General features: G+C 38.4%; 1 protein-coding gene across 1 annotated transcript in view; it reads left to right on the forward strand.

The window, feature by feature from the left end:
- Nucleotides 1-26,497, forward strand: part of TNKS (tankyrase) — a 127,944-nt gene that overhangs the window by 85,815 nt on the left and 15,632 nt on the right. Inside the window, exons 7-18 of the mRNA XM_059471159.1 lie at nucleotides 1,571-1,637; nucleotides 2,075-2,261; nucleotides 4,233-4,354; nucleotides 6,786-6,877; nucleotides 6,965-7,043; nucleotides 15,623-15,794; nucleotides 16,985-17,064; nucleotides 18,049-18,194; nucleotides 19,152-19,317; nucleotides 21,972-22,191; nucleotides 22,458-22,567; nucleotides 25,070-25,258. Coding sequence (XP_059327142.1) covers nucleotides 1,571-1,637; nucleotides 2,075-2,261; nucleotides 4,233-4,354; nucleotides 6,786-6,877; nucleotides 6,965-7,043; nucleotides 15,623-15,794; nucleotides 16,985-17,064; nucleotides 18,049-18,194; nucleotides 19,152-19,317; nucleotides 21,972-22,191; nucleotides 22,458-22,567; nucleotides 25,070-25,258 — 1,630 coding nt within the window. The remainder of the gene's footprint in view (nucleotides 1-1,570; nucleotides 1,638-2,074; nucleotides 2,262-4,232; nucleotides 4,355-6,785; nucleotides 6,878-6,964; nucleotides 7,044-15,622; nucleotides 15,795-16,984; nucleotides 17,065-18,048; nucleotides 18,195-19,151; nucleotides 19,318-21,971; nucleotides 22,192-22,457; nucleotides 22,568-25,069; nucleotides 25,259-26,497) is intronic.

Raw genomic sequence — 26,497 nt, forward strand, 5'->3', positions numbered from 1 at the left:
CATCCTAGTAAAGTCCCACTTTTTTTAGTGGCACCACACATTTAGAATCAGTGTGGTGTTTTGTTTCACCTTGCTGTTTCTTCTTTATACATAATTTATAAGAAAATAGGCTATAAATAACTATCACTTTTCATTTAAGGAGCTAAATTAGGCTACACTGATTTTATAGAACTGTTAGGTTCTCTTCAATGGAGTCAAGTCCGAGAAAGTGCTTAGGAATTGTTCTGTATTTTCAAAATGGTCACCACTTCTAGTTAATCCCAAAGAGTAGCCCAGCCAGGGAAGCAGCTCTTTCTCCACTGGTCTTTCCTTTCCCTTACTGCTGTTGTGCTGGAAGAGGGAGGGGGATGCTGCAGAAGTGAAAGATGCATTGCTTCAGGACTGTCTTTGCTGACAGGCCTTGAAGCCCTCAGTCCTCTGAGACGACCATCATTTTGGAAGTGGCAGGTTTTTTGAGTGCTCTGTGCAATGGGTAGTCTCTCTGTCTCACACATACACTCATAAGTTGTGATTAAGAAAAATAATGATGGAAAAAACAGTCTGAAAAATTTTCCCGAAACAAATTTTCCTCTCATGTGACGAATGTGTTGCTGCTTCTGAAAGCATCCACCTTAAAATTAAGTTTATTTAATTGCTGTCTACTACTTGCTGTCCTAATTATCTCTGGGTTGGTTTTGCAGTCCTGGGAATTACCCCCTGTATTTTTCATAGGTATTATGGGGTTAATTATGGTTTTCATATATTATGTGTACTGATCTGTTGAGCCATAACTAGCCTGTCATGTTTGGCTTGAATTAAACTCATTTTGTCCTCTGCAGTAATTGCCCATCTCACATCTCCTTTTCAATGCATGACTTTTATTACATCTTGTGCTTGTGACTAAATCCCTGTTATTTACTTCGCTAGTGTCATTTTTAAGTATGGCCTGCAGTAATATAACACTACAAAAATTACAGGGACTCTCTTAGAAGTATCTTGAGCAGTTAAATAGGTTGTACTGTAAAAAAATGGAGGAAAATCAGGTCATTCCACAGTCTAGAGCAGCAATTTGAGTCTGCTTTCTATGGATATTTGTACATCTTCATAAAATACCCAGGAGTTGCGTTACTGTTATCTGGGGAGTTTTGCCTTTCACATAGCATTTAAAATAGGAGTTCCTATTTAGGCAGAAGCAGAACACTGTTGAGGAAATTGAATGTGGAATGGGACTTTTCCCCCTCCTTAGTAGCTTCAAGAAAGATCACATCAAAGCCAGTTAATGCTAGTCTTAATGGTAGATTAAACATCTGTGGCCTGTTAAGGCAAAAAAAAAAAAAAAAAAAAAAACACAGCAAAAAAACCCTCCAAAAACCAAGCAACGAACCTCCAAGTTTTAATGCCACTCTTAAATAATGTGTTGTTTGGGAAGTCAGATTTTATCATTAGTTTGTAAATCCTAATTTTTAAATGCTTAACTACTTGCATATTTTAACTTTTATTTGATCTTTTCATTTCGGTAGGGAGAAAATTGGTCCTCCCTTAAAAATGTCACTTTAAAGAAAATTGTCATTTGCCTTCTTCTTCCATGCAGTGGTCTTGTGCCTCTTCATAATGCCTGTTCCTATGGACACTACGAGGTTACAGAGCTGCTGCTTAAGGTAAGCAGAGGGATGGGAATAAGTGCTGTTGATTTAGATGTGTTAGATGAGATATGAAGTGTTTATATCAGAGTTGAAAAGTAAGATTTTTTTTTTCCTACTAGTAACAGGTTTCAAACATCATATTTTCATTTCAGAAGCCTGCAACTGTAGGTCTTTGAAACAGTATATGTGTTTTTTTCTTTATCTAATTTCTTTGGACTGATAGTAGAGTTGAGTCTTTCTGTTCAAAAATTAGCTCACATAAAAATTCCAATTATTTTTCACAGATTCAATGGTATGTTTGTGTATGCTGGTATTTTTAATTAAATTTTGTGTGTGTGTGTGTTCATACACGAGTGATTTGAACCAATTTTTATAATACAATGTAAATCTGTAAGCTTTTTAGTTGTTGAAGCTGATTTGTTCCTAAAGCAAGGCTGTTTTTGCTGTGCTAGCACGGTGCCTGTGTGAATGCCATGGACCTGTGGCAGTTCACCCCGTTGCACGAGGCTGCTTCCAAGAACCGCGTGGAGGTCTGCTCGCTGCTGCTGAGCCACGGCGCCGATCCCACCCTGGTCAACTGCCACGGCAAGAGCGCCGTGGACATGGCTCCGACGCCTGAGCTCAGGGAGAGGCTGACCTGTAAGTGCTTCCAGACTGACAGCACTTGGTGGTGGGTGCAGAGGGATGCTTTCCTTCCAGGCCACCTTCCTCGAGCTTCAGAAGTGGATGCAAGGCAGCAGAGTAGCTGCAGCTGTGCTGTGTGCTTTGAAGTGCGCAGGTACCTCTGATACATCATTTGTTGTATTGCCTGGTTTTCCGAAGTTTAGAATTATTAAGGCACTGCTGAATCAGTGAGTTTGGGTTTTTTTTTAATGTTTAAAGTCCAGTTCAGTCACGCAGGACCCTCTATATTGAGGGTCTGTATTGCATTTAGAAACTTACAGAAGGTAGGTAGCTTTGGTGTGCAACTATAGAGATGGAAATTCCATCACCTTCTTTTGTAACAATCCTTACGCTGTTTACAAACCAATATTTCATCTCTAATTTTAATTTGTATGCCTTTGCTTTTGCTCTTTGGGGGATTTGTTTCCTGACTCTTAGAAAATGAAAAAGATAATTAAATGAGACAGATATGGAAACAGAGCATTATGAAGTTACAAAAAACTTCTTGAGGATTAGAATCTCAATTATAAATAAGTTTTTGGTTTTGTCTCTCACCTTTCCAGTACAGCAGAAGCCCCTAGACATTAATAATGTGATCCTGCACTACACACAATCACAGCTAGTCAGGTTTTAGTCTAGTCACTGTTATTTGCAGGGGACAATGGTGAGATCATGTGCAACAGAAAACTTTGGTCTAGAAGAAAAGAGGAGGGCATTAGTATCTTTAAGTACTTTTCTACTCTGAGTCCTGGGCTATAGCTTCTGACCCTGAGGAGGATTAATTTAGCATTTATTTAAATTAACAAGCAAAATAAAATCAGTTTAAACTTTGGTTTATTTCTGTTTAGAATTCCTCAATAGCAATGAAGGAAGATACATGTCCATTAATATCCACTGAAATTTGTAAACATATGTGAGCATTACATCAAACTTGACAGTATCTTGATGGGAGAGCTTTTTTTTGCATCTCAAAAAACCATGTTTTTATGTTCTTGAGTTGTTTTGTCTTATACTTTGGGAATAAAGTTACATTACATTTGTTATTTTAAAATTTATTTGCACTTGTGCTTTGAGTAGTGCTTTGCTTACAAAGAAATTTAAACCAGACATTAAAACAAAGTGGGAGAAGAAAGCCCTTTATTAAAAAACTTAAGATTTCCAGGTTGCTTATGAAACAAAAATATTTATATTTTTACTGAAAATGAGGTATTTTTTTCTAGTTCGCAGAGTCAGATGTAATTTTTGCTAACCTGCCTTTTGTCTGAACATTTTTGAGAGAAACACTTCTTTTCAATTTCAAAGTTATTTAAAACTCAAATGAACTAGTTGCTGAACTAAACAAGATTTGGAAATAGCAAAATTAGTGATCTGTACTTGCAAAGATACACATGCTGTCAAAACTTGTTTAATCTTGGGAGCAGACTGGCTTCAAATGCTCAGCTAGTTAGCTTTCTTTAAGACCAAGAGTTTAGTATTTTATATATGTATTGTTGTTGGTTTTGTTGTTACTGTTGTTTTTTTATAATTTTATAGAAGTTATATATATACTTAAGCTTTACAGTGAATTCTTGGTCATGTAAATAAATACAGTTTTTGAAAAACAACTGTAATTCTTTATTTTCTTAAGAATAGCTCATGGCATTGTGCTAATTTGAACAGAGACATGGGTGATGTAGAGGTCACATATGCATTTAATGTCAGGTGGGTGGAGGATAAAAGGGAGAAAGCTATAAGGATTTAACTCAAGGCATAGCTTCCCCTATCCTTTAGCATATCCCTTTGGTTTCAGCAAAGCTTCTTTCATGTTCTGTGTCCCAGGTCAGCTGGCACCAAAGACATACAGAAGCACTCCTCTTTCCTCTTAACTGAGTATAGCTGTCTTTCTGCAATAACATTTATAAATGTGACATTTCGCTGAATATTAAATGTGTCTTTTTCCTCTAACAGATGAATTCAAAGGACACTCTCTACTGCAAGCAGCCAGAGAGGCAGACCTAGCCAAAGTGAAAAAGACACTTGCTTTGGAGATCATTAATTTTAAGCAGCCACAGTCGCATGAGACTGCACTGGTGAGATTATACAGTCAATCCATTTGCTTCATGATAAATGTGCTGGTAGCCTGGAGTCAAGGAGTTTTATTTCTACACTATGAAAATACATTCATCATCTGAGATAGGGAATTTGGCATTGAACACTTTCTATGCTTAAATAAAATCACCACTATAGAAAAAACGTAATATAATTTATTTTATCACTTTTTTCCTCTCTTCTGGTAGATTACAGAAGCTCTCCAGCCACTCTTCACTTTTTCATTTTTCACTTCTCTTGCATTTTTTCCTATAAACCTCTTTTTTTGTTGGACTGCTGCTGTGGTTTTTATGGGGTTAAATTTTATTTCTGTAGCCCAGTGGTTTCCTTCATGTTTTATGTGAGCGAACTTGGATTACAAATTTTCTTCTCAGGATACATAAAATTGTGGTGAAAACAGGTGTATATTACAGGGTCTTACAAGTTTGGAATAGTACTGACAATACCACATTAGCTGTAGAAACAAGGTTCTTTTGAGACTTTCCTGGCATTATCCTGCTCTTATTTAATTGTTTAAAGAAGCAATGGAAGCAAAGAACGCAGCCAGTATCCCAGATGTAGTGAGAACTTTGAAGCTGAGTCTGATGGTATTGTTAAAACCACTATAGTTATGATATTTTATTCCAATGGAACATTTTCTTCCCAGTGGCAGGTCTCAGCTGCAGGCATGCAACTGCATATTTAGTTTGGAAACATTGTGATTGTGATCAGAACATTGTGTGTTGGGTACCAAGCATCCATATGCTCAGCATCCTTGCCTGAAGTTAGAATCAAGAGGGGAGGAGAGGTTTATAGGCTGAATATGAAGGCAGTATGAATTTTGGGATGATGTTATCCTTTTCTTTCTGAGTGTATCAGCTGCTGCTATGTGGCATCTCTTTAGCTGTGTAATGATCACTTCATAGTCCTCTAATGTTCTTTGCTCTTTTCTGCCTGCTGATTCTGCAGAGACAGCTGGACCAAATGGAATATTTTAGGTCTATTGATGTATTTGGTTCAGTGTTCATTAAGTGCTTGACTGCGATTTTTCAGTTTTTGGCTGCTATACATGAGCTGTTCAAATGAAAGGACTTAGCTTCCAGGATCAGATGAGGTTATGTGTAATCTAACTGAGCTATTTCTGCCCTAAGCATGATAATGTTTTTCATGGGCCACTGGCATCTCTGCTGTATTAGCCAAAAGGCCACAGCAAGCACCTGATGTAAGTTTTAGTGTTGCTTTGAGATTTGGCAATATTTCAGCATTTGTGTGTTTTAGTACTTACCATATAGGCAGGAAATAGAGACAGAATATTATCTGCAAAGCCTTAAAAATGCTGCCTCACTTCACAGCAAAAGTTGATCTTAATGTTTATTTACAAACTTTGCCTTTGCAAAATTTGGATGTGCCCTGCTGATTAACAACAGTGTGGAAGCTTGAGTGAAAGTTACTTCATAATGAAGGCTGAAACTGGACAAAAGATGATTATTGGTACTAGTGCTACCTATTAGCATTGGGTTTGGGATCTGTCTAATTGTAAACATTATCATTTTACTGTTGGAAAGTTAGAAAACTCTTCCAGGAGACTTTCTGCCTTTTATGGGCTACTAGTTTAAAATGTGGGTAAAGATATAAACAGAAAAATCCAAATGTTTCTCATAGTCTGCTATCTTGAGATATCTAAACTTGAAATAAGCATTTCTGGACTTGATTTTAAAGCTGAGTATTTAATATCACCTGGAATGATGCTGGTAATTCCAGGCTTCAGGAATACATTGATAGGGCCACTGTTGAGAGGCCAACAGATTCCAGCCACATTTAGGACAATAGTTACACCTAGCAAAGGGCTGTGTGGTCCCACAAGGGCAGGCATGGGCTTTGAGAAACCCTGTGTTGAAGGCTGTATCTTTCTCATAGCATGGGAAGAAAGATACTCTAAGAGAAATGTATTGCCTGTCTGCTTATTACATAGTCTGTAGTTGGGTGCATGACACAAATGGCCATTAACAAGGTCAGTACACATTGGAACAGAGGAAGAACCAAAGCAACATTCAAGTCCTGCCATTTGACAACTGCAGCAGAATCCTTACAGACACCTTTGGAGACTCTCTGTAAAAAGTTAGGCTGTTTCAAACTCTTTGTCTTTTCCTCCTTTGTTCATTATGTGTCAGTTTTGTCCTGATAGCTGATTAATGTAGTTGGTACCATACTGCTTTATTCATAAGTGAAAAATAGCTTTAAAATTAAAATTGTTTTTCTGAGTAGAATAATTTAGCATTGATCACTAACCTGTGTTTTGTTCAGTATGATGAATTCTATTTGTAAATTTTGTAGTCTATTTTAGCAGAATAATTAAGGGATGAAGTAATATATCTTTAAAGTTCTTTATTGTCTGTGTATTTGAAATATGCTTTGTGTTTACTTTTTTTGCAGCACTGTGCTGTTGCTGCCGTGCATCCAAAGAGGAAACAAGTTACAGAACTGTTGCTCAGGAAAGGAGCAAATGTCAACGAGAAAAACAAAGAGTAGGTTTCTGAAATGTTTGAGTTTTCCAAAGGCCTCTGTCATACTAGAAATATAAAAAACTAATACATCACTTTTTCCCCCCCTAGTTTCATGACGCCTTTACATGTTGCAGCTGAAAAAGCTCATAATGATGTCATGGAAGTTCTGCATAAACATGGAGCAAAGGTAAATAAACTTGCATGTATTTTATTTAAGACAAAGGGCAAGAAGAAGGGTTGTGTTGATTATATACCACATAAGTGTTTTTTGACAGTTGCTGCTTTTTATTCTGTATACCTTGTGCTTCTTGTGTTAACCTTGAAGTGTGCTTTATCTGAATAAGTACAGGATCCTCAGGAATCCCATTTGAAAAGTACTTCTCTCCAAGTAACCAAATAAAGGTTTTTAGTATTTTAAAATACTAATTTTTAATGAATCTTGATATAATTTCTAATAAATACTATTATCTAGGTGCCTCACATTGCTTTATTATGTTGGCTTGAAAATATCCCATGGCTGAGGGTACTGACACTGAGTTTAGTATCCTAATGCTGAGTATTCCTTAGCTCTTGCTTGCTTTTATTCTCAGGGTCAGATTGTTTTGCTGTGCCCTTTAGCTGTTGATAGGTGGTGACCTAAGTAATTTGTGTGCTTGTGACCACATTGTTCAGCAAGTTATTAAAGACAGAGAAAGGTATAACTTAACTTTATTTAGAACATGGTTTAACCATCTTTCTGAAGTGTTTTGGAGTGATCTTTCTTCAAGTTCTTGCAGCAAACTTAATATTCATAGTAATGATATACATCTCTACTTAATTTTTTCAGAAACTCTTCTTGATGGATACTTACTTTGCATTGGCTAAAATATAAAAGATCTCTGTGTTTTTGCTTTGAATGGGACTCAGATTACTCTTTTTAAGTCTTCCTCTCCATTCAGCAAGCTAGAAGTGAAGAACTCATTGTTACCAATTTTTATCTGTTGTATTATGTTATTGCCTGTAATGGTGATCAAGTGTCACTCTTGCTGTGATGAGAGGTATGAGCAATGTAGTTGTATACACAGTCAAGTGTTTTTATTTTGAAACTATGAATTTTAATTTATAAGCCTGTATGAGAGCTCACTGCCAGATTTTTTATTCACTTCCATAGTACTTTAATGGATCATAAAATAGCTTAACAGCAATACCACAGTGGAGTTGATCATGTTTGAGAGTCCTAATGCACTGGTGACTATTAAGTTTGGCTTAAGGGGGAAAGCAAGACCAAAGTTCTTGATTATAATCATTAAAACTGTTGGTTACTATTTTCCCAAATTCACTCTTAGTAGCATATCTATGCACTGAAAGTAAAAAAAATCATTTTGTCATAGGAATAGATATCTCATGACTTTTATGGATCTGCTTTTGCACAGTAATTCAGTACTGATGGTATTTGGGTAGGCACTGAACTGGACATGCTGGAGTTTTAGATGTACTGATACCAGAGTACCACCTACTTTGAAATCCAAGGAGCTTCTGTGTGCTGCCACTGTACCCTCCTTATTTAAATTAGTGCTCCCTTGAAAATCTGTCTCAGTTGTAGTCAGGTTTAGGAGTAAGCACGAAAATGGCATCCTTACTAGAGTGGTCCCATTTTGTTTTCTCAGTAGCACATTCTGATGATAGCTTGTCATTCTTTTATCTCCTGAAGCTGAGGTTCCTAAATTGTGATCCGTGAGTCACGTGTGGACTGATTAATGGTGCTGAGTCGTGCACAGTTATCTGCAGAATGATGCTGAGTGGTGTGTTCTGTCTTTTATTCCATTAACAGCATGCAACTAGAGGTAGATAGTGGTCATTAAACCTCCTTCTTCATTCATATCCCATATCCTATGTTATTCTGAGCATAGGCCATTCACATTTATGGTCTAGCAAAGCACTTAAGTGCATGGCAGGAGACTAATCAAAGTTAATATTAAGTGCATATTTCCGTAGTGCAGTGGATCAGTGTCCAAAGTTTCTTAGCTGTAAAACAGTAAATAACGCACCCATAATTTTCAATGAGAGGTAAATCATTAAGGCTTTATGAGGCACTTTGAAGGTCCCAGATGGGGTATGCTCAAGAATATTAGTTAGTTAACTAGGCATATTTAATCACTCTAAAATGTTTGTCTTGCTTGTATATTATTATTTGACCTCTTACTGATGCTTTGAGGTCAGAGCACTGTTGTATGCATGTGGTTCATCAGATACTCTTGACACTGGGATTTCTTTTGTTTCTGACTGTTGTGACATGGCAGCTTTTGTTCCTGAAGCATGGTGCGGGTTTTGATGTTTTTCTTCTCTTGTTTGGAAGTTTTTCCTTTATGTTTTCTCTTTTTGTGTCTTGAATTTTGGGTACTTCATAAGATGTAATCAGATATATTAAGCTCTTTGGTCATGTCTGGTTGTATTTTTTACAAGAGAGGGTTCTCATGAGCTGGTGAATCTAGTCTCCCTGGCATAGCAGCCTCCCAGTGAAGATCCATTTGTTCTTTGAACTGCACCCTCCTGATTTTTAAATACCTCTCTTCTTATTTGATGCTTCCTTCAGTGAGGTATTTGCATTGAGCAAGCTGATTCTTCTTAGCCTTTGTTTTGGTAGGCTAAAAGCCTTGAACACCTAATCTTCCCTCGTAAGGGAATGTTGCCTTTCCTATTCATCCTTATAAGCCCTTCTCTTTACTAACACCAGAGGAAATCTTGGCGTTCAGGCAGCAAGAATAGAATTCATTCCACCACTGCTTTCCATGATGGCACTTTTGTGCCTCTTTTGTAAGTGCCTGACTCATGCATACTGGGATCATATTTGCCTTTTTAATAGGCATGAGACAGTAGTACTCAGATCCTTCCTATAATTTTACAGTGCACAGAGAATCTTGGTTTTGCTAATATTTTATATTTGTGCCCTTCAGCACAATCCTCCTGTGCCATAGTCATTAATGTAAATAGTAAAGCAAAATTATCCCACAACCAGCCACCATGCAGCCTTTTCCCATTAAACTCTATTTTTTCAATATAAAATAAAATAAAAATTTCCACTGTGATCTCTTACAAAATGCTTACTGAAATGTGTATGATGATATCTACTGTGTAGTGCTTTTTCACTTTGCAGCCATTTTTTCTGTCAAAAGAGAGGTACTGTTAAAGCCAGCTTCAATCCCCCTTCTGGAAACCACTACTGATTACTGAGAGAGTAACAATTTGAAAAAGGTGTGTAATTCAAAGAAAGAAGAACTTTGTTCTTCTGAAATACTGTGACAAAAGGCAGACAACTGATCCACAAAATTACCGGCAATAATAGATCTAGGAGACAAAGTCATATAAAGGTCTTTAGATAGAAAATAATTTGGGATTGTTTTAGCATTTTATAGGAAATTCTTCTGTTTTCATGAGGAGCAGCTGTGTCAGACAGCAAAAGTGAGTTCACACACAGTGGAGTATGTATGTGTAGCCTTTTTTTGTTCTATGGAAAGGGCTAAAGCATGATAAAGGCTGCTTTGGGGAATTTGGGATGGACCGGGGATGGTTTGTGGTCTTGGAGCTGGATTTAATTATCCATAATGTTATCACTGTGTAAATTTGCTGTTTGAAGTATGTTAGATGATAATAAACAGTGAAGGACTGCTTGAATAACGTGCTTGATTGAGACTTATTTTACAGAAAGAACATCTGAGAACATCGATCTCTTCACTCTGGTGACCAGTGACAGAACCTGAGGGAACAGCATGAAGTTGTGTCAGGGGAGGTTTAGGTTGGATATCAGGAAAATGTTCTTCACCCAGAGGGTGGTTGGGCACTGGAACAGACTCCCCAGAGAAGTGATCACAGCACCAAGGTTGACAGAATTCAATAAGTGTTTGGACAATGCTGTCAGGAACATGGCGTGACTCTTCAGGTGTCCTGTGCAGACAGGACCCATCGATGATCCTGATGGTTCCCTTCCAACTCAGGATATTCTGGGATTTGTATTGGCAAGAATTTGCCTACTGGCAAGCAATTAACCACACTATTTTGGTGTGTCTTGGTGGCCCTTACTGACAGGACAGACTAGGTTCCTAATGTGAACTGTGAAGTAATCCTTATGCACATTAGTTGCACATCAGCATGTTGTGTCTAATCAACGCACATTCCATGAAAGATGTTTGCATTAGCTTGGTACTTGAGTTTGCAGAAGTTGACTGTCAATTTAAACAACAGATGTGAAACCTTGGGATATCTTAGAATTTTCTTCAAGAATGTTGATCATAAATATTTGTGGTTTTAAATGCCAGTTTTTACTTGTTTGCCTGCCCTGTTTGTGTGAGACAGCATTTCACACCACTGCTTTTTTGATGTGGAATATTCTCAAAGTACCATATGAAAAATAAAAGCAGAACATCTTCAAAGAATCCTCAAACATAAACAATCCTTATTAGACCCTTATTCAAATCTTCAAATGCCATGATTTTATCTTTGAAGATTATCAAAATCTTTCATTTAAAAAATAATTTGAAAGGGGTGAACTAGTGAAAAGTGCATTTCGTCCTGTTGTTTGATTTCTAGATAGTTGAATATTTCATATGACTAAGTTGTTGTCCAAATTTATAGACACATGGGAAATTAATGTGTTCAGAAAAACACTCAGCTTTCTAGCAGTGCAGAAGCAAAGGATTAGAATATTTTCTGAACTGGAAGGATTGTTGGAAAGAAAGAGCTGCAAGCATGCAAGTTCACTGGTATCTTGGGCAAGTGCAGAGATGATGATGAATGCTCTTTAATTATGATATGCCTCTCTTCTGCAGGACAAAATGAGCCTTTTTAAGGTCATGCCAGAGAGATAGTGTCCCTGTTCGTGATGGTAGCAGAAGTTAATTTATTCTGCTCTGCTGGGAAGATCTTGCTTTATGCATCTTTGCATAATGCAGTTATTTCTGTGCATTGGAGTAGCATGTTGCCAGCCTTTCATGATCATGGATTTGCAAATGTTCACCATCTATCTAGACCCACACAACAAACTGAAGTGTTTTTGAATAACCTTGTTGTGTAACACATTTACTTCCAACATTTCAGGGAGAGGTATGATTTTCTCAGGGAACAGTAGGAATTGAAAAATTAAATTGCCTTTCAGAAATGTAGCAGATTCTAGACTACTGTGGTTAACAACATAAAGACCTGTGTGGTCTTTTGTGATTGAATGGTTCAATTTTTCCACTGCTTAGACATCCAAACATCCTGACCTTAATCTTAAGCTTTTATGAAGAAGAGGTAATTGTGGAACATCTGACTGGATCCTATAGGAGTTTTCAGAGTGAAACTGACTATTTTTTCCTGCTTTTTTTCTGCTGATTGAGCTTGAAATTGTCATCAGTGCTGCTTCACTCCTATGTTTATTGTTGGACAATGTCCTGGTTTAGAGCAAATTTTGGAGGAGACCTCTGCGCTTCTTCTCTCTCCCCCTTCTGCCCTTGGAACCAGTCTTAAAGGTGCAAAACTTATTTCTGGGCTAAACAAACAAATGGGGATGCAAACATCATAAAGTCACCCCAGGACAGACAACAAGGCACAAGACATACTGCAAGCTTGTCTTCAGAATTACTGCAGGAGGAGAGCAGTTAGAGCACTTGCATTGCAGGGAAGGATACTGTGGTGTGGAACTGCTGGCAGAGCACAAGTTTCACATGGGATTTTTAGAATGTACATCTTTTAGAAAGATTTTACAGAGAAAATCACAGTTCTTGGAAGCTGTTGCTTTTTGTGCTGCTGTTTGTAGTGTCAAGGAGCAGGAGGGATATTTAGGGCATTTGATTTTGATAAAAAACTGATATGAAGTATTGCAAAAAATGTTTCCTCAACAGATCTGAGCTGTTGAGCTGCCACAAGTGCCTGGCAGCCAAGGGAGTTTTGCCGTGACTGTGTACACTGCTCCAAGAGAGCAGCAGTGAGGGAAGGGCAAATCTCAGTAGTGTCCGATGATATGTGACCATTTCCATTTCCATATGTGTCTGTTCAGGATGGGGAAAGGGAAATCAGGGGAAGGAGAGGAAAGAACAGAAGGAAGTCTGCATTTGGTAAAACTGAATAGGACTGTATCTTTCTCTGAAACCACTTATTTAAAAACTCTTTTCAATTGATAACTGTATTCTGCTTTTACATTGATTTTGAGCAGTGGAATGACTGCTTCCATGCTAAAAGGTGAAGAAATTGGATCCAGAGCCAGTGCACTGTGGAGTAAAGCTGTTAAACCTATAATTTTAACTCCTTGCAGAAAACCTGTCTATAAGATAATTCAGAGATACAGCCTTCTAATTCAGACTGCTTATAAAGGTGACCAAATTTATATTTATCTTTTTTTTTAATAAGTGCAGCTGGAACAATCTGGCTACTCAGGGCACAGTTAAAGCAGTATACCTTGCATATTTCACATTTTGTCAAACAGAGTTTAGACTTTGAATTTGAAATGGCACATGATTTTGGACCTGGTATTGAAGATTGTTTAACCAAGGCATATGTCTTACGAGGTCTGATTTTTGAGACTTTATTCTCAATTTTGTATTTCAATTTGTTGTGCTTAAGTAAATTTTCATTTGGAAGTAAGTCCTCTTGCTTTAAGTCTTATTGGAATATATTCTTTGGTTGGTTTTAGAGAAGTGGTGCATTATTGCTGAGATCTGCCCCCAAAATAAACGTATTCCCAGTGAAATTGTCTTGCAAAGCCTAACTCTGCTCCTGAGGTAAAGAGCAGCTGCATTTGGTTCATGCATCTGTCTGTCAACTGCAGCTCTTTTTTTCTCAGAAGGAAGCAGGTATTTCTTCAAATGACTGATGTTCTTCTGCCAGAAGAATTGATTGTTGGCAAAGATAATGGTTTAGAGGTGAAAGGAGACCTGGAAAAGACATATGAGATAATGGCTCTGATGACTCTGACAGTGTTCTTTTCAAATGAATATTAACATTTTTTCCAGGGACATGTATCGAATTGTGCCCAGTGAATGCCTTGCTGCTATTGCTTCTACACTTTGTTCAGTACAGGCCTGTTTAACACAGGAAGTCAGTAATAAAGAATACATTACTTACGATTTTCTTTTTTGGATGAATGGAGCATTATCAGCTACTTTGAGAATCCACAAATTTCATTTCATTCTGCTTTTACTATTACTAAATGTGTGTAGCCCCAGAGTTCTGCTTACCTCTGTGCCCTTATCAGTGGTGAAAGGTATCTGGTATCCTGAAGCAGATGAGGATTATCATATAGACAAAATGATGGATTTGGGACATTCAGCATCTAGTTAACATGGAGGATAGCAGTAGATTTTTTATTTGAAATGAAACTTTTAGGGCAATCCTATTAGAGTGGCATGAGCTGAGTGCAGTTAGAAGAAAGCAGACCTGTTCTCCTGTCCATCTTGCTGCAAGAGAGGTTTGTGATCTGAGAAATTCCTACTCTGTCAGTCTGTAAAATGATTTCAGACAATATCAAATTACACTTTCTTTCATTTATTTGGTTGTTCTTTGTTCTTTTTTGTGACTTGATATTGCAGTATTGCAGGTATTTTACTTTTTTACCCTATCTTGTAGTAGATCTTTGCATAGTTAATTTAATTTAGTTTTAGTTAAATTTTGTTTAGTTATAAAATAAGTGTCTTAACCAAAATGCTTTTTCACTGGTTTCATGGAGGCTAGCAGGGTTTTCATACTGCATTTTAGGTGAGAAATAACAAGCAAAACCTTTGTTTGCTGTCACCGCAAAGATTTTGAGACGGTAAAAAGGTGAATTTTACACAGTAACAAAGTTTATTATGCATGCAGTTCACAGCCTGCAATCTGTAGGCTTGGAAACAGATAACAGGTTCTGAGTTGCTTGCAGAGACTATAGAGTAGTTCTGTGTTTCATAAAGTGGTAAAAAAGCTGCTGGGCATTTACATTTAAATTTGTCATGAATCGCTGCAAGATACAGAGTATCTTCTTGAAAGGTTATTTTCATGGGAGTGTTTTTCCGCTTTTTAAAGCTCTCTATTATTCTCTTCCTTTTTTTGATAGCGCACTGGGAGAGATACTTCTAGTTATTTAGCTGCACTGTTAGATCTTGACAGATGGATGTGTTTCCATTATATCATACCCTTTGAAAATTATACTCCATTTTTCCTGTTTATACAGCCTTGTATTGAGAAGAATTATATTCAGTTATACTTAACATTGATGTAAAGGCACAAAAAGTGAGGAGGAAATGTTTGTATCCAACTTTCCCCCCCACCCCCCCTTCATAGAATTCTTCATTTGACATCTTTATTTTACATTAGTTCTTGGTACTGGGTCATGTTGAGTTATTCTTCTTCTGACAATGACAGATGGAAATTTCCTTAAAGCTGTAAGATTCTTAAATTGTTTGGTAACAATTTATGTCAAGTTACCTCTTTCTCGTACTGTAATAGTGTTTCTTTTCTTGCACGAGATTGGTCTTCGTCAAAATTCACAAAAGCTTGATCACTATTTAAAGTATGGTTCTGGGGATCCTATATTGTTTGTTAGCCATGCACATAAATAACCTGTGTTGTTAAAAGACAGGAAACACCTGTGGTAAATTATTTTTCCTTTGGAGTGTTTGCCTGTTTTGTCATTTGGTTTTGTTGAATTGCAGTGCAGAAGAATTGATAGGTAAATTTGTATGCCGAAAAATTCTTCTTACTGCTCTTCTTACTAAGGACAGGGACAGGTGCAGTCTTTTAATTACAAGAGTGTTTTATTTTATATTGCTGCTGCTTTTTCAGATGAATGCACTGGACACACTTGGTCAGACAGCATTGCACAGGGCTGCCTTAGCAGGGCACTTGCAAACCTGCCGGTTGTTGCTGAGTTACGGCTCTGATCCCTCCATCATCTCTTTGCAAGGCTTCACAGCAGCACAGATGGGAAATGAAGCAGTGCAACAGATCTTAAGTGGTGGGTAAAAGTAAAGGCTTGTGTATTTGAACTTCAGCTTCTCCCTTTACAGCTTTGGATCTTGTTTCTTTCTCAGAGCATGAGACTTGAAGTAGTTTTCTCATCTCTCCCCTCTGCCATCACATGCACACAACTACAGTATGTATTGTGTGACACTTCTCAGAAAATAAGTAAATAGCTCTGCTCAGTTCAGTGATTTTGTGCAAATGGAGAAGAAGATAACCATCTTGTAGATCTAGGATATGCTGGCTGCACAAGAAGGTTGTAGCAAAGCACATGTAGGGAGTTTTGGGATTTTTTTGGTAGCAAGTTCCAAGGCAACTGGAATATTGCTGAGCATGTAAGAAACCTTTTTCCCTGCATCAGCCAACCTGTTAGGTACTCCCTACTTCAGCAGGCACAAACAGAGTGTAACTGGCAGAAAAACACCGATAGTTGCTAAACAGTTTGAACTTTTACTTCAAATCTCTTGCTTGTCCAGTAGAGAAAGATTTTATTGTGAAAGTGCTCTAGATAGTGCTTAGGTAACAATTCGTCTATATCTTCTATTGAAATGATGAATAGATGTTTGAAAAGGGTGGCACTATTTTACATATAAGTGCTTAAGGGTTTGCATCCTCTTACCCACGTTACCTCTGAATTTTTGCAAGTACAGAGAAAAATAATTGCATCAATAGCGAATAAAGAGCAAGTAACTCACCTTACAGTGAGATGTGCAGGTAGTCAAACAAAGGCAGATAGCCAGATAGATGAGAAGACATGCAGCTAGAAACTCAATTTCCTCCAGTGTTTTCAGCAATATTGCCTTAAAACAGGACAAAACAAGAAAAAAGCATTTTACAGCAGTGCAAAGGACTGTTTCAAAGTGTACCCACTCCTGAGATGTAGCTGGTTACCTGGATAGTGTTATCTGTTAAAATGTGTACATGAATGTATTTATGTGGATTGAGAGAGAAGAATTTTGGCAGAATCATGTCAGCTTTAGAGTCAAAATCTGACTGATTTGCTCTAAAACTAAAGCTCCTTATTCAGACATGTTGGCAATATGAACTTGAACATCACAACCCCAGCTGCATTTTCAAAAGTAACAACAGACCAACTTCACCCCCCAGCTGTGGAAAATATGTTGAGCACAAGTTAATACCACTTATGTATCCTAAGTAATCTTAAAGCATCTTTTCCCCGTGTAGAAAGTACGCCGGTGCGCACATCCGACGTGGATTATCGGTTGTTAGAAGCATCCAAAGCTGGAGACTTGGAAACTGTGAAGGTAGGTTTGCACAGTTCATGGGAATTTTCTACTTGGCATTGCTGTGCAAGGCTTGTGGGAACAGTGCCCAATGGATGGTAAATCATAAAAAATGGGAAATCATGGATATTTCTTTTTTTTTTCTTGTAGGAAGTAGTACATTAAGATGTACTGAGGTGTGTTTTTCTTGGGTTTCTGCTTTTGTTCTGCCAGTCCTTCCCAAATTCATGTCTTTGATGGACTCAGATGTAGCCATAATTCTTTGAAGCAGACTCTGTGATTCTCAGAATCACAGCTGAGTAGAAACAAGCCCTCAGGTGCATGATTCAATCAGATGGCAAGCAAATACTGTTAACAGGTATCGACTCAATATTTTAAACCATCCTTAATCTGAAGGAGTGGGTCAGGCCATGGAATCCCACCATCACAGGAAGATTTGATCTTGTTTTTGATGCTTGGTCGGTGGACAAAACAGCCTGCAAATGGACTCTTGTGCATACTTTCCCACCTTGAACTTCAGCATGATATACATTAATATTCAAATAGCAGCAATTTTGTGTACCAGCAGCTCCTTTGACTGCCAAGCTTAATATTTCTGGTTTTCTGAAGGCATTATAGACCAGAAATGGCGATATATCTGGAGAAAGTTACATGGCCTTGAACCTGGTACTTAGTGATGTAGAGGTTCACCCTTTCTTATACATTAGGAACATCTTCACACTGCTTCCATCATTTAAGTCTTATTTGTTATAGAAGTACATTCAGCTGTAAATTTAGAAATGGTATTTTTCAAACTTTGCATAAGTGGAAAGAAATTTTCTGATACTTCAAAAAATTTGTGTAATATAAATGGATCAGATTTTGTGTTGGGGTCTTTGGAGGTGGTAGTTTAGTTATTTGCTTTTGTGTTTGTTTCATGTTTTGTTGTTGCTGTTTGGTTTTGGGGAGTTCTTTATTTGTTAGTTTTAGTTCTGTACTAGATTTTGTGGTTTTTTGTCTCCCCAGCAACTTTGCAGCCCTCAGAATGTGAATTGCAGAGATCTGGAAGGCCGTCATTCAACACCACTGCACTTTGCTGCAGGATATAACCGGGTGTCAGTGGTGGAGTATCTCCTGCACCATGGAGCAGATGTGCATGCCAAAGATAAAGGGTACATTTCATTCCTTGATATGTTCTGCTGTTCTCTATTGGTGTGAGACTTATATCCTTTATATATTCATTTTGATTCAGATTTCAGTGACCATGGTGTTTTTATCTTGAAAATTTTTCTCTTTCCTCCTTGTTGAGCATTGTTCCTGTGCCCTAGGGAGGTTTATAGACCATTACAGCATACTTTGCTTTCTGGAAAAGCCAATATCAAGTATATAACCTGGCACTGTGATACGTGATGCTTCTCTTCCCCTTTTTGCCCATTTTGGAGACTTTGTTTTGCTTAAAAGCAGCCTTTAACTTGTTTTAGGTGATCTAAAATTAGTTTTGAATAAAATGAGATAAATACCAGGGTTATCTCTGGGCATTTTTCTAATTATGTTAGCTTTTATTATTAAGTTAATTATTTTTACAGTTAATATTCAGTTAAATTATATAAAACATTTACTTTTTTTTTTGCATTAGTTGTGCAGCAGCATGGTTATGTTCACTCTTTTACTCCATATATTAGTTCAGGGTGGGGGATAATAAATTTCCAATACTGAATTTTCAGGCTTACCCTGGAAGAAGTGTTTGGGTATCTTTCTGTATCTATCAGATGTGCAGTACGTACTAATAACTGCACTTCAAACAGATTAGTGTTATGTCTTTCTTGAAATTTATACTCAAATATCCAAACTTAGAACAACTTTCAGCAATTTAGTTTTTGTCTGTTATTAACAGCATTGAAGTTGCATATGGAAGCTGTAACATTGGGACTTGCTAAATATTTAAAAGTCTTGTGGATGAGAACTGAAGGAGGATAATTAAGTTTTAATTGATTTTTAATAGAAAAATAAAACCATGAAAACTGGAAAGACTGAAAGATAACAATAATGTCTGGTGAAAGTGAGAGTTTTATCTACTGATTGCATATAGGACTTTATTTTCTAGCTATTAATGCTTTATCTTTGATTAGTGGCTTGGTACCCCTGCACAATGCCTGTTCCTATGGACACTACGAAGTGGCTGAACTCCTAGTGAGGCACGGTGCTTCTGTCAACGTGGCAGACCTGTGGAAATTCACTCCTCTACATGAAGCAGCAGCAAAAGGAAAATATGAAATCTGCAAATTGCTTTTAAAAGTACGTGCTGGAGATCTCAGATGTGTCTTTAAATGCATACATATTTATTTTTTCTGAAGATTAATGCAAAGTTAATTGCATTCAGTGAATTCTTTGTTGTATCTTTGAATCAGTTTTTATCTTGCAATGGTCATATGGTTTCTTGTGTAATATCGTTGACTTGAAAAGAATCATCTGTACAAGTACTGTTTCCAGAATTTTTATTTCCAGTATTAATACTGTTAGCCAAGTAGGACAAGACTCTGAAACTGGAAAAACCAGCTGAATTCATGTGAGGATGGCAACTCCCTACCTTGTCCTATCCGTCCCTTTCTGAAATAGTTACTGCATTTAAGTAAATTCCGTTAATACTTATGCAAGAGAGTGTTACAGAGCAATAGCGGAAGGTGGGTCCTAAATGCTGTTTGGTATGAGAGGAATTCAGAACTGTTATGTTAATGTATAATTTATCAAGCTCCTGGAGGAAATGCATGTTAATATACTGTGGCATAAATATTCATTATACTTAAAGGAAGAACCTGTTAAAAGCATGAGGTAATGCAAAGATATTTCCAGTGAGAAACATGAGTTTGAGGAACTTCTTAACATAAGGTCAGATCCTGCCCTGAGAGGATGAAAGGGGCTGCTAGAGTCGAACTTTTTGCCAATCACTTTTCCTCTTTCAGCCTTGCCTACTTATGTCCCTCTGAAGCACAACATTTAAGATAGGAGAAAGTCAGAATATGGATGTCTTAAGATACACATGGTCTACCCCAGCCGCTTTTCATTTGCTGCTACAAAGCCCCACTATTTCCCTCCTATATCATTAATTATTTCACTTGATCACCAAAAAAGCAGTCAGAGAGAGAAGAATGATAGTTTGAAGCACATCTACAGCAGAAACCAGGGGATATTAAGAGATGGCTGTGAAGTAGGCATGGTGGTGGCCTGGAAGTAACACCCTGACAGAGATGTTAGCCCAAGCTATAGGAACACCTGTAATCTCTCAAGCACAGTGTTGCATTATAGATACTGGAGATCTCTGGCCTTTTCTGGTCATTCCACAGGGAATTTACCCATATTTTGTCTTCAGAGGATCTTGAATGGATGTCCAACAGGAAATAGAAAAGTGCTGAAATTTATTTTTTTTAAATCACTCTTTCACAAGATAAGAGCTAAATATGCCCTTAAGGTGACACAGATGTAAAGTCTCTGGGTGTCTGTGGATATGTGGTCACACTGCAGTTTACTCAGTGTTTCTCCTGCTGTGCCTCTTATGCCAGCTGGCAGTGTTGTCAGTTCTGCTGAGTTGTGGATGTTGAGCTTGACCCCTCCTGACTTGTGCTCCTTCTCTCCTGATCTGCTTGAAGAAGGAAACAAAAATAAACAGGCATTTTGGAGACAGTGTCTTTTTAAATCACCTTTCTTTGAAATGACCACCTTCATTTATTTCTATGCCTTGGAAGGGGTCACAGAAGACACTGTCTCTTCGTTCAGATATTTATTTTGGAACTATTTAAATAGTTCCAATTTTGATGAGTTTTAAATTAAGGGATTTTAGGTCATATCTTAGAGAAGTTATTGCAGTCTAGAAATCTTTTCACAAAGAATGCTCTCTTCCTAAAAGAACCACAGCTGTGGAAACTGCTTCTATGTAATCAATACTCTGTCCTTTCTGTCCCTTGCTCTTCATCCTTTGCACCATGAGCACAGTTGTACTGCTTCCAAATACAAAGCAGTTAATTCTCTCTGTTCTCCCATTCCCAGTCCAGTGGGAAATGGCAGGGTAGACTTGCTGGCAGGGACTGTGTTTGACTGTTCTGAAGAGGTCAGCCAGAGAACTCTAGCACCAGCAGCTGCCTCTGCTTTATCTATCTTTGTTTTGTCCCACTGCTGCTGAGAGTGAATAGGAAAGGAGCTGTCCTCCCACAAACCTGAATGTGGACGTGACTCACACCATATGCTCTGCATACTTCTGTGTTCCCCTTCTCATCCCCTGATGCTCCAGTACCGTGTTCTTATCGCTGCCTGATCTACATGTTTTACCAGCACAGATACACTCCAGCAGATATCCAACCCCACTTGTCCACCAAATTTTTTTTCACTTCTTCCAAAGACCTGTGCACTGCTTAAGATGGTGCTGTTGTCTATTGGAAAGTGTAGAGAAGAGTATTTTGCTGGTTCCCTTCTGAAACAAGTGCCTTTTGATATCAGGGTGACATTTAGTAAAACTCAGAGCCTGGCTTTGCTAGCTCAGAAGCTTGTGCTCAGGAAATACCTCTGCCAGCCATTTGCTTCCTGCCAGTTTTCAGGAGAAGGGGAGGACTGGCAGCAAGACCCTTGCAGCTGGCTTTCTTTTCACGCTGCTGTGGCAGTAAGAAACAGCTACATGCAGGAAATGCTCCTCAACATACTTCAGTTGCAAGTAGAGCAGGGACAGCTCTTGCAGGGGGCTGCCATTCTTGCCTGTTGAATTGAGATTCACACAGCTGTGTTTCAGACTAATGCTTTTAGGCCTCAGACTTGTGAATTTATTTTCTTGTGCCTACTAATCTGTACAATTATTGCTACATTATGGTAGGTCTGCAAAATCCAATTTAATTTGGCACAGTAGTGACACACGTGCACTGCTGTGTGCATGACTGTGACGCTAACATTCCACTTGCTCTTTGCAGCATGGAGCTGATCCAACAAAAAAGAATCGAGATGGGAACACTCCTTTAGATTTGGTGAAAGAAGGGGACACAGATATCCAGGATTTACTGCGAGGAGATGCTGCCCTGCTAGATGCTGCCAAGAAGGGGTGCCTGGCACGAGTGCAGAAGCTCTGTACTCAAGAAAATATCAATTGCAGAGACACCCAGGGAAGAAATTCAACGCCATTGCATCTTGCAGGTGGGTAACGTGCCAAGTTTTCAAGGCTTGCATGTTTGTGGTAGGTCTACTGATGTAATTTGCTAAAATCAGGATTGGAATAGGAAGAGTTTCAGAGAGTTGTCCTGTACAAAGAGTTAACTAGGGCATCTATTACAGGAGGTAATACAATTGCTAGGGAAGAGGAACTTGTGCAGTTGAAAAATTGCCTTAGCTTCTCTGTTGAATATTTTTCTTTAGTTTAGCTCTCCTAATACCTAATTTCTTTTCCTGTGCTTTTTCTACAGCTGGTTACAACAATTTGGAAGTAGCTGAATACCTTCTTGAGCATGGTGCTGATGTTAATGCCCAAGACAAAGGAGGATTAATTCCCCTACACAATGCAGCATCCTATGGGGTAGGTGCAGGCAGTCTTGCCATGAGTAAAACAGCAAGGGACTCCTTGAAGTCATATCCAAAGCCAGATATTTTGCAGCTGTTTTTCTGTGAACACAGTTCAGGTTTTGGTGAAGTATTTGTCAGGCTAGGTTGCTGTTGTGAGTCCTATCTGCAGTCCTACACATTAAATAGGACACAGATTCAGGTGTGCTGTAGCAGTTAAATGCTGCAGTTCAGAAAGATCACTACAATGTAGCTTTTATGCAGGCAAACAGATGCACAGGATTGAACAGTTTGGGGTGATATTCAAAACAGAAAAGACCTCAAGTTGTGTCTGAAGGACTTAGATGGAAGGAAGAGAAAAATACCAGGGGGTTGTGTGCAGATGATGGCAGGCAAGTGAGGTGTGTTACTGCTGGTGTTTGGTGTGAATCTATTGCTAGAGTTGAAGGACTACTGTGTTTGTAATGTGGTTGTTCTCCAGGGCAAGCCATCTGCTGCAGGGGGTGCAGTGACAGATTCAAGCCATTTCAGATGAGGCAGGCCCTCTTTCCTCCCTATAGGAGTAAGCATCTGTGTCCCAGTTGCACAGATGCCTAATAGATTGCTTATGAGCAGTTGTTAGATGGGGATTGGGTGAGAAAGAAGTCTCTTGTAAATAGTTGTACAGAGACAGTGCTTGAGAAGCTTCTAGCACTGTGCTTACAGTCAGAGGAGGATCTGAAACTGATGAGGTACTGGGTTTGATGGTCACAATATGCTTTGTTACTTACCTGGCCCTGGCACTTGTACAGCAAAATCTGGGACAGGTGACCCTAACAGAACCATGATTGCTTTTGTTTGAGAGCAAATGAAATAAAAAGTGCAGTGTTCACTTTGTTTTTAAAAAGAGCATCAATGAAATTCAGTCTACACCATTTGTATTGGTTCTTTACATCACTCTGGGATCCCAGTGTCCCAAAGAGCAAAAGGCCCCAAATCCTGATGAAAGATTAGAAAGCAGCACAGAATTCTTTTATGTTACAGGGTCTTAATACCAAGTAATACTGTTTATCAGCATCTGCCTTTAAGCATTCATTCCCAAGATGTTTCTAAGATCTAGAGATAAATTCTGTTGGAAAGACTGTGTTCTTTTCTTTGGCATGAGAAAACAAAACACACATTTTACACAAACCCAAACCATTTTTTATTGACATAGAGAAATGTCAGATTGGTTTTAGTGGATTATCATTTCTAAAAGTCATAATGTCAATCTAACCTGGTTGCCCTGCTTCCTCTAGGAAACGTTAAAAAGGCAGTGTTTGGTGCTTTTCCATCAGCTTATTTAGTTAAGAGTTGCTTCATACCTTTCCTGGCATCCCACACTTCTCTGTGAGCTGTCATCAGCCTGTTCAGATCTCTGTGATGGGAGGTAGGGAGGAGAGGAGTAATGGTTTCACAAGTTCATAGCTGGCAAGATTCACAAGCTCTGCCTTTTCCTCACAAAATTTCTTCAGTTCTCCCACCCAGTACTTCATGCTGTGTGTCCCTCAATAGGGCTTTCTGTGACAGAAAAATCACAGGAACAGCAATTGCTTTAAAAGTTTGGCAGAGAGGAAAAATAAACTTGGCAGTATTTTCAAACCACACTTGTTCAGAGACCAAGCTGTTTTATGAGAGCTGCAAAGAGTCATTTAATTGCCATTGAGGGGAAGAAGGAAATCCATTGGCAATTCTTTGTGCCTCTGCTTACAATTTCAGTGTTTCATGCTACCACCCATTCATTTTGACTACCTGCTTTTTTTTCTTTGCTGTCTTGCACAAGAAGCATATACTGGTTAGAGGCAGGCAAAAATTTCATTTGTCAGTTTTCTCTTATTTTTACTTGGGAGACTTCAAGGACAGTATATTGATGGAAGCATGGGGTTATAAGTTCATTACTTTTATAACTCATGTAAAACAGCTGTTCCTTGTGACACTCATAATACATTTTATCAATTACAGCTCTCATAAAGTATGAGTGAAGATAGAACAGATATGTGATGCCACAGATGAGTTCAAAGTCTTGCAAGAAAGAAAGCACAACAAAGACTTCTGTATACACACAGGGGTGGCTCAGTATCACAACACATGGATCTTCAGAGCTTCTGGTGCTGTGTCACAAGAGTTGCAGCCCAGTAAATTCACCAGTTCAAATTTGTCCTCAAATAATTATTTTATGCAGGGTTAAATATCATGTCTGGTCCTCCAGCTGGCACAAACTTAATGCTATGTACTTGGGGTGATTTGATAGAAATCTGCTTCCGTGCCTGATCCCAGTTCTTCTGTTGGTGAATGATCTGCTAGTGCACAGACACAGATGACTGTGGAGCTGCAGTATGAATTGGTATCTGGAGAAGTGTGCTGCTCCTGTGACACAGGAAGCAGAATGAGTTAAGGAAAGAGAAACCACAAGGGTCTCTAGGCACCATTACTCCAGCATAAAAAAGGAATGTATGTTTTACCAGTGTCATGTTGATTGGGATATTCTTGTGTTTTCCAGCATGTGGATATAGCAGCACTGTTGATCAAATATAATACATGTGTAAATGCAACAGATAAGTGGGCATTCACACCTTTGCATGAAGCTGCACAAAAAGGAAGGACACAGCTCTGTGCTCTGCTGTTAGCTCATGGAGCAGATCCAACCATGAAGAACCAAGAGGGTCAGACACCACTAGACCTGGCAACAGTAAGTTCATGTTAGCCAGCCACAGGCTGCTCTGAAGGATGTACTCTGCATATTAAATTCATTTCTGTGGCTCTCTGGCATCAGCAGTCCTCAGCTTCCATTTTGCTGAGCTGGAGAGAGAAGGGCATCTCCTGTGTACCTCTTTGTGGCTTTTTATGCATGGGACCAGGCATTTTCCTTTGGCTGGAATCTTAGCATGGCTTGTGATTTAAGGTTTGCTTCTCCTTAAGTATTCACTTCTGGGATCAATCTCCTCATTCCCAGGAATAAAACTCTCTGAGATGTCTCTGATGATGGTCAGTCTGTGTACTGTTGGTGATTATTTCTTTGAACCTAGGAGGAACACCAGATGGGCGGAATGGGAACATTTGGTGGATTGTTACGCTCAGTGCCTCCATATTACCTCAGTTCCTTTTTAAAACATTAACTCCAAAAGAACATTCCAAAGAATTCATTCTACCTCTAAAATTTGTAGGTGGCTATCAAACTTTTTCTAAAACTGGCTTCTGTAAACTTTCTTTTAAATGGTTTAAAAGCCTAATAAGGTTCTATGAACATGTACGCCCCAGCTTAAACAGTCTTGGAATAGATAATGCAACCAGATTGGATGCTGTGTCTGGTCTCAGTGCAAGTATTTTTTAGGGTTACTGATTTATTTATGGAGAGTTCAAGAAATATCCTCCAGAGTAATCTGAGCTCTAGAAAACTTGCTTTGTGATGAAGGATATGAAAATTATTTGATTTCTCTGCAGGAAAATAAGGGTGCCTTAATAATGTTCTACAAGAATTTTTAAGGAGGAAATTCTTGAAGATGAGGGTATTGCTTAATTAAGTCAATAAAAGCTAAATCCAGCTGTTAGCAAAGACCATACTAATACTGAGCTCCTGTCCTTTTTTTTCCTATTCTAACCCAAGAGATGTGATTATAGCAAAGGCAGCAGTAATCTTGCCACTGAAGCCATGTTCCAGTGCACCTGAAATTGAGCCTGACAGAAATTAAGAAGTGGCATTTCCTGTCCTAGGTTCTGAAGGATTTCAAATAAAGTTGCTACATTGTTCTCTCTGGCTTTAGCACTTACAATGCCATTCTGCCAGAAAAAATTTAGATGTCGTTTCTTATATACCTTTAGAAATGGGGAGAACCTGATTCACCTATGTCTTGAGTGGTAAATCAAAATGTTCTTGCAACTGTGAATCCCCCTGTAACAGAAGCTGGCAGTTTTCTTTCTAATGGGGACC

This window comes from Ammospiza nelsoni, chromosome 4 (assembly GCF_027579445.1).
Source record: "Ammospiza nelsoni isolate bAmmNel1 chromosome 4, bAmmNel1.pri, whole genome shotgun sequence".
In the NCBI taxonomy this organism is placed as follows: domain Eukaryota; kingdom Metazoa; phylum Chordata; class Aves; order Passeriformes; family Passerellidae; genus Ammospiza; species Ammospiza nelsoni.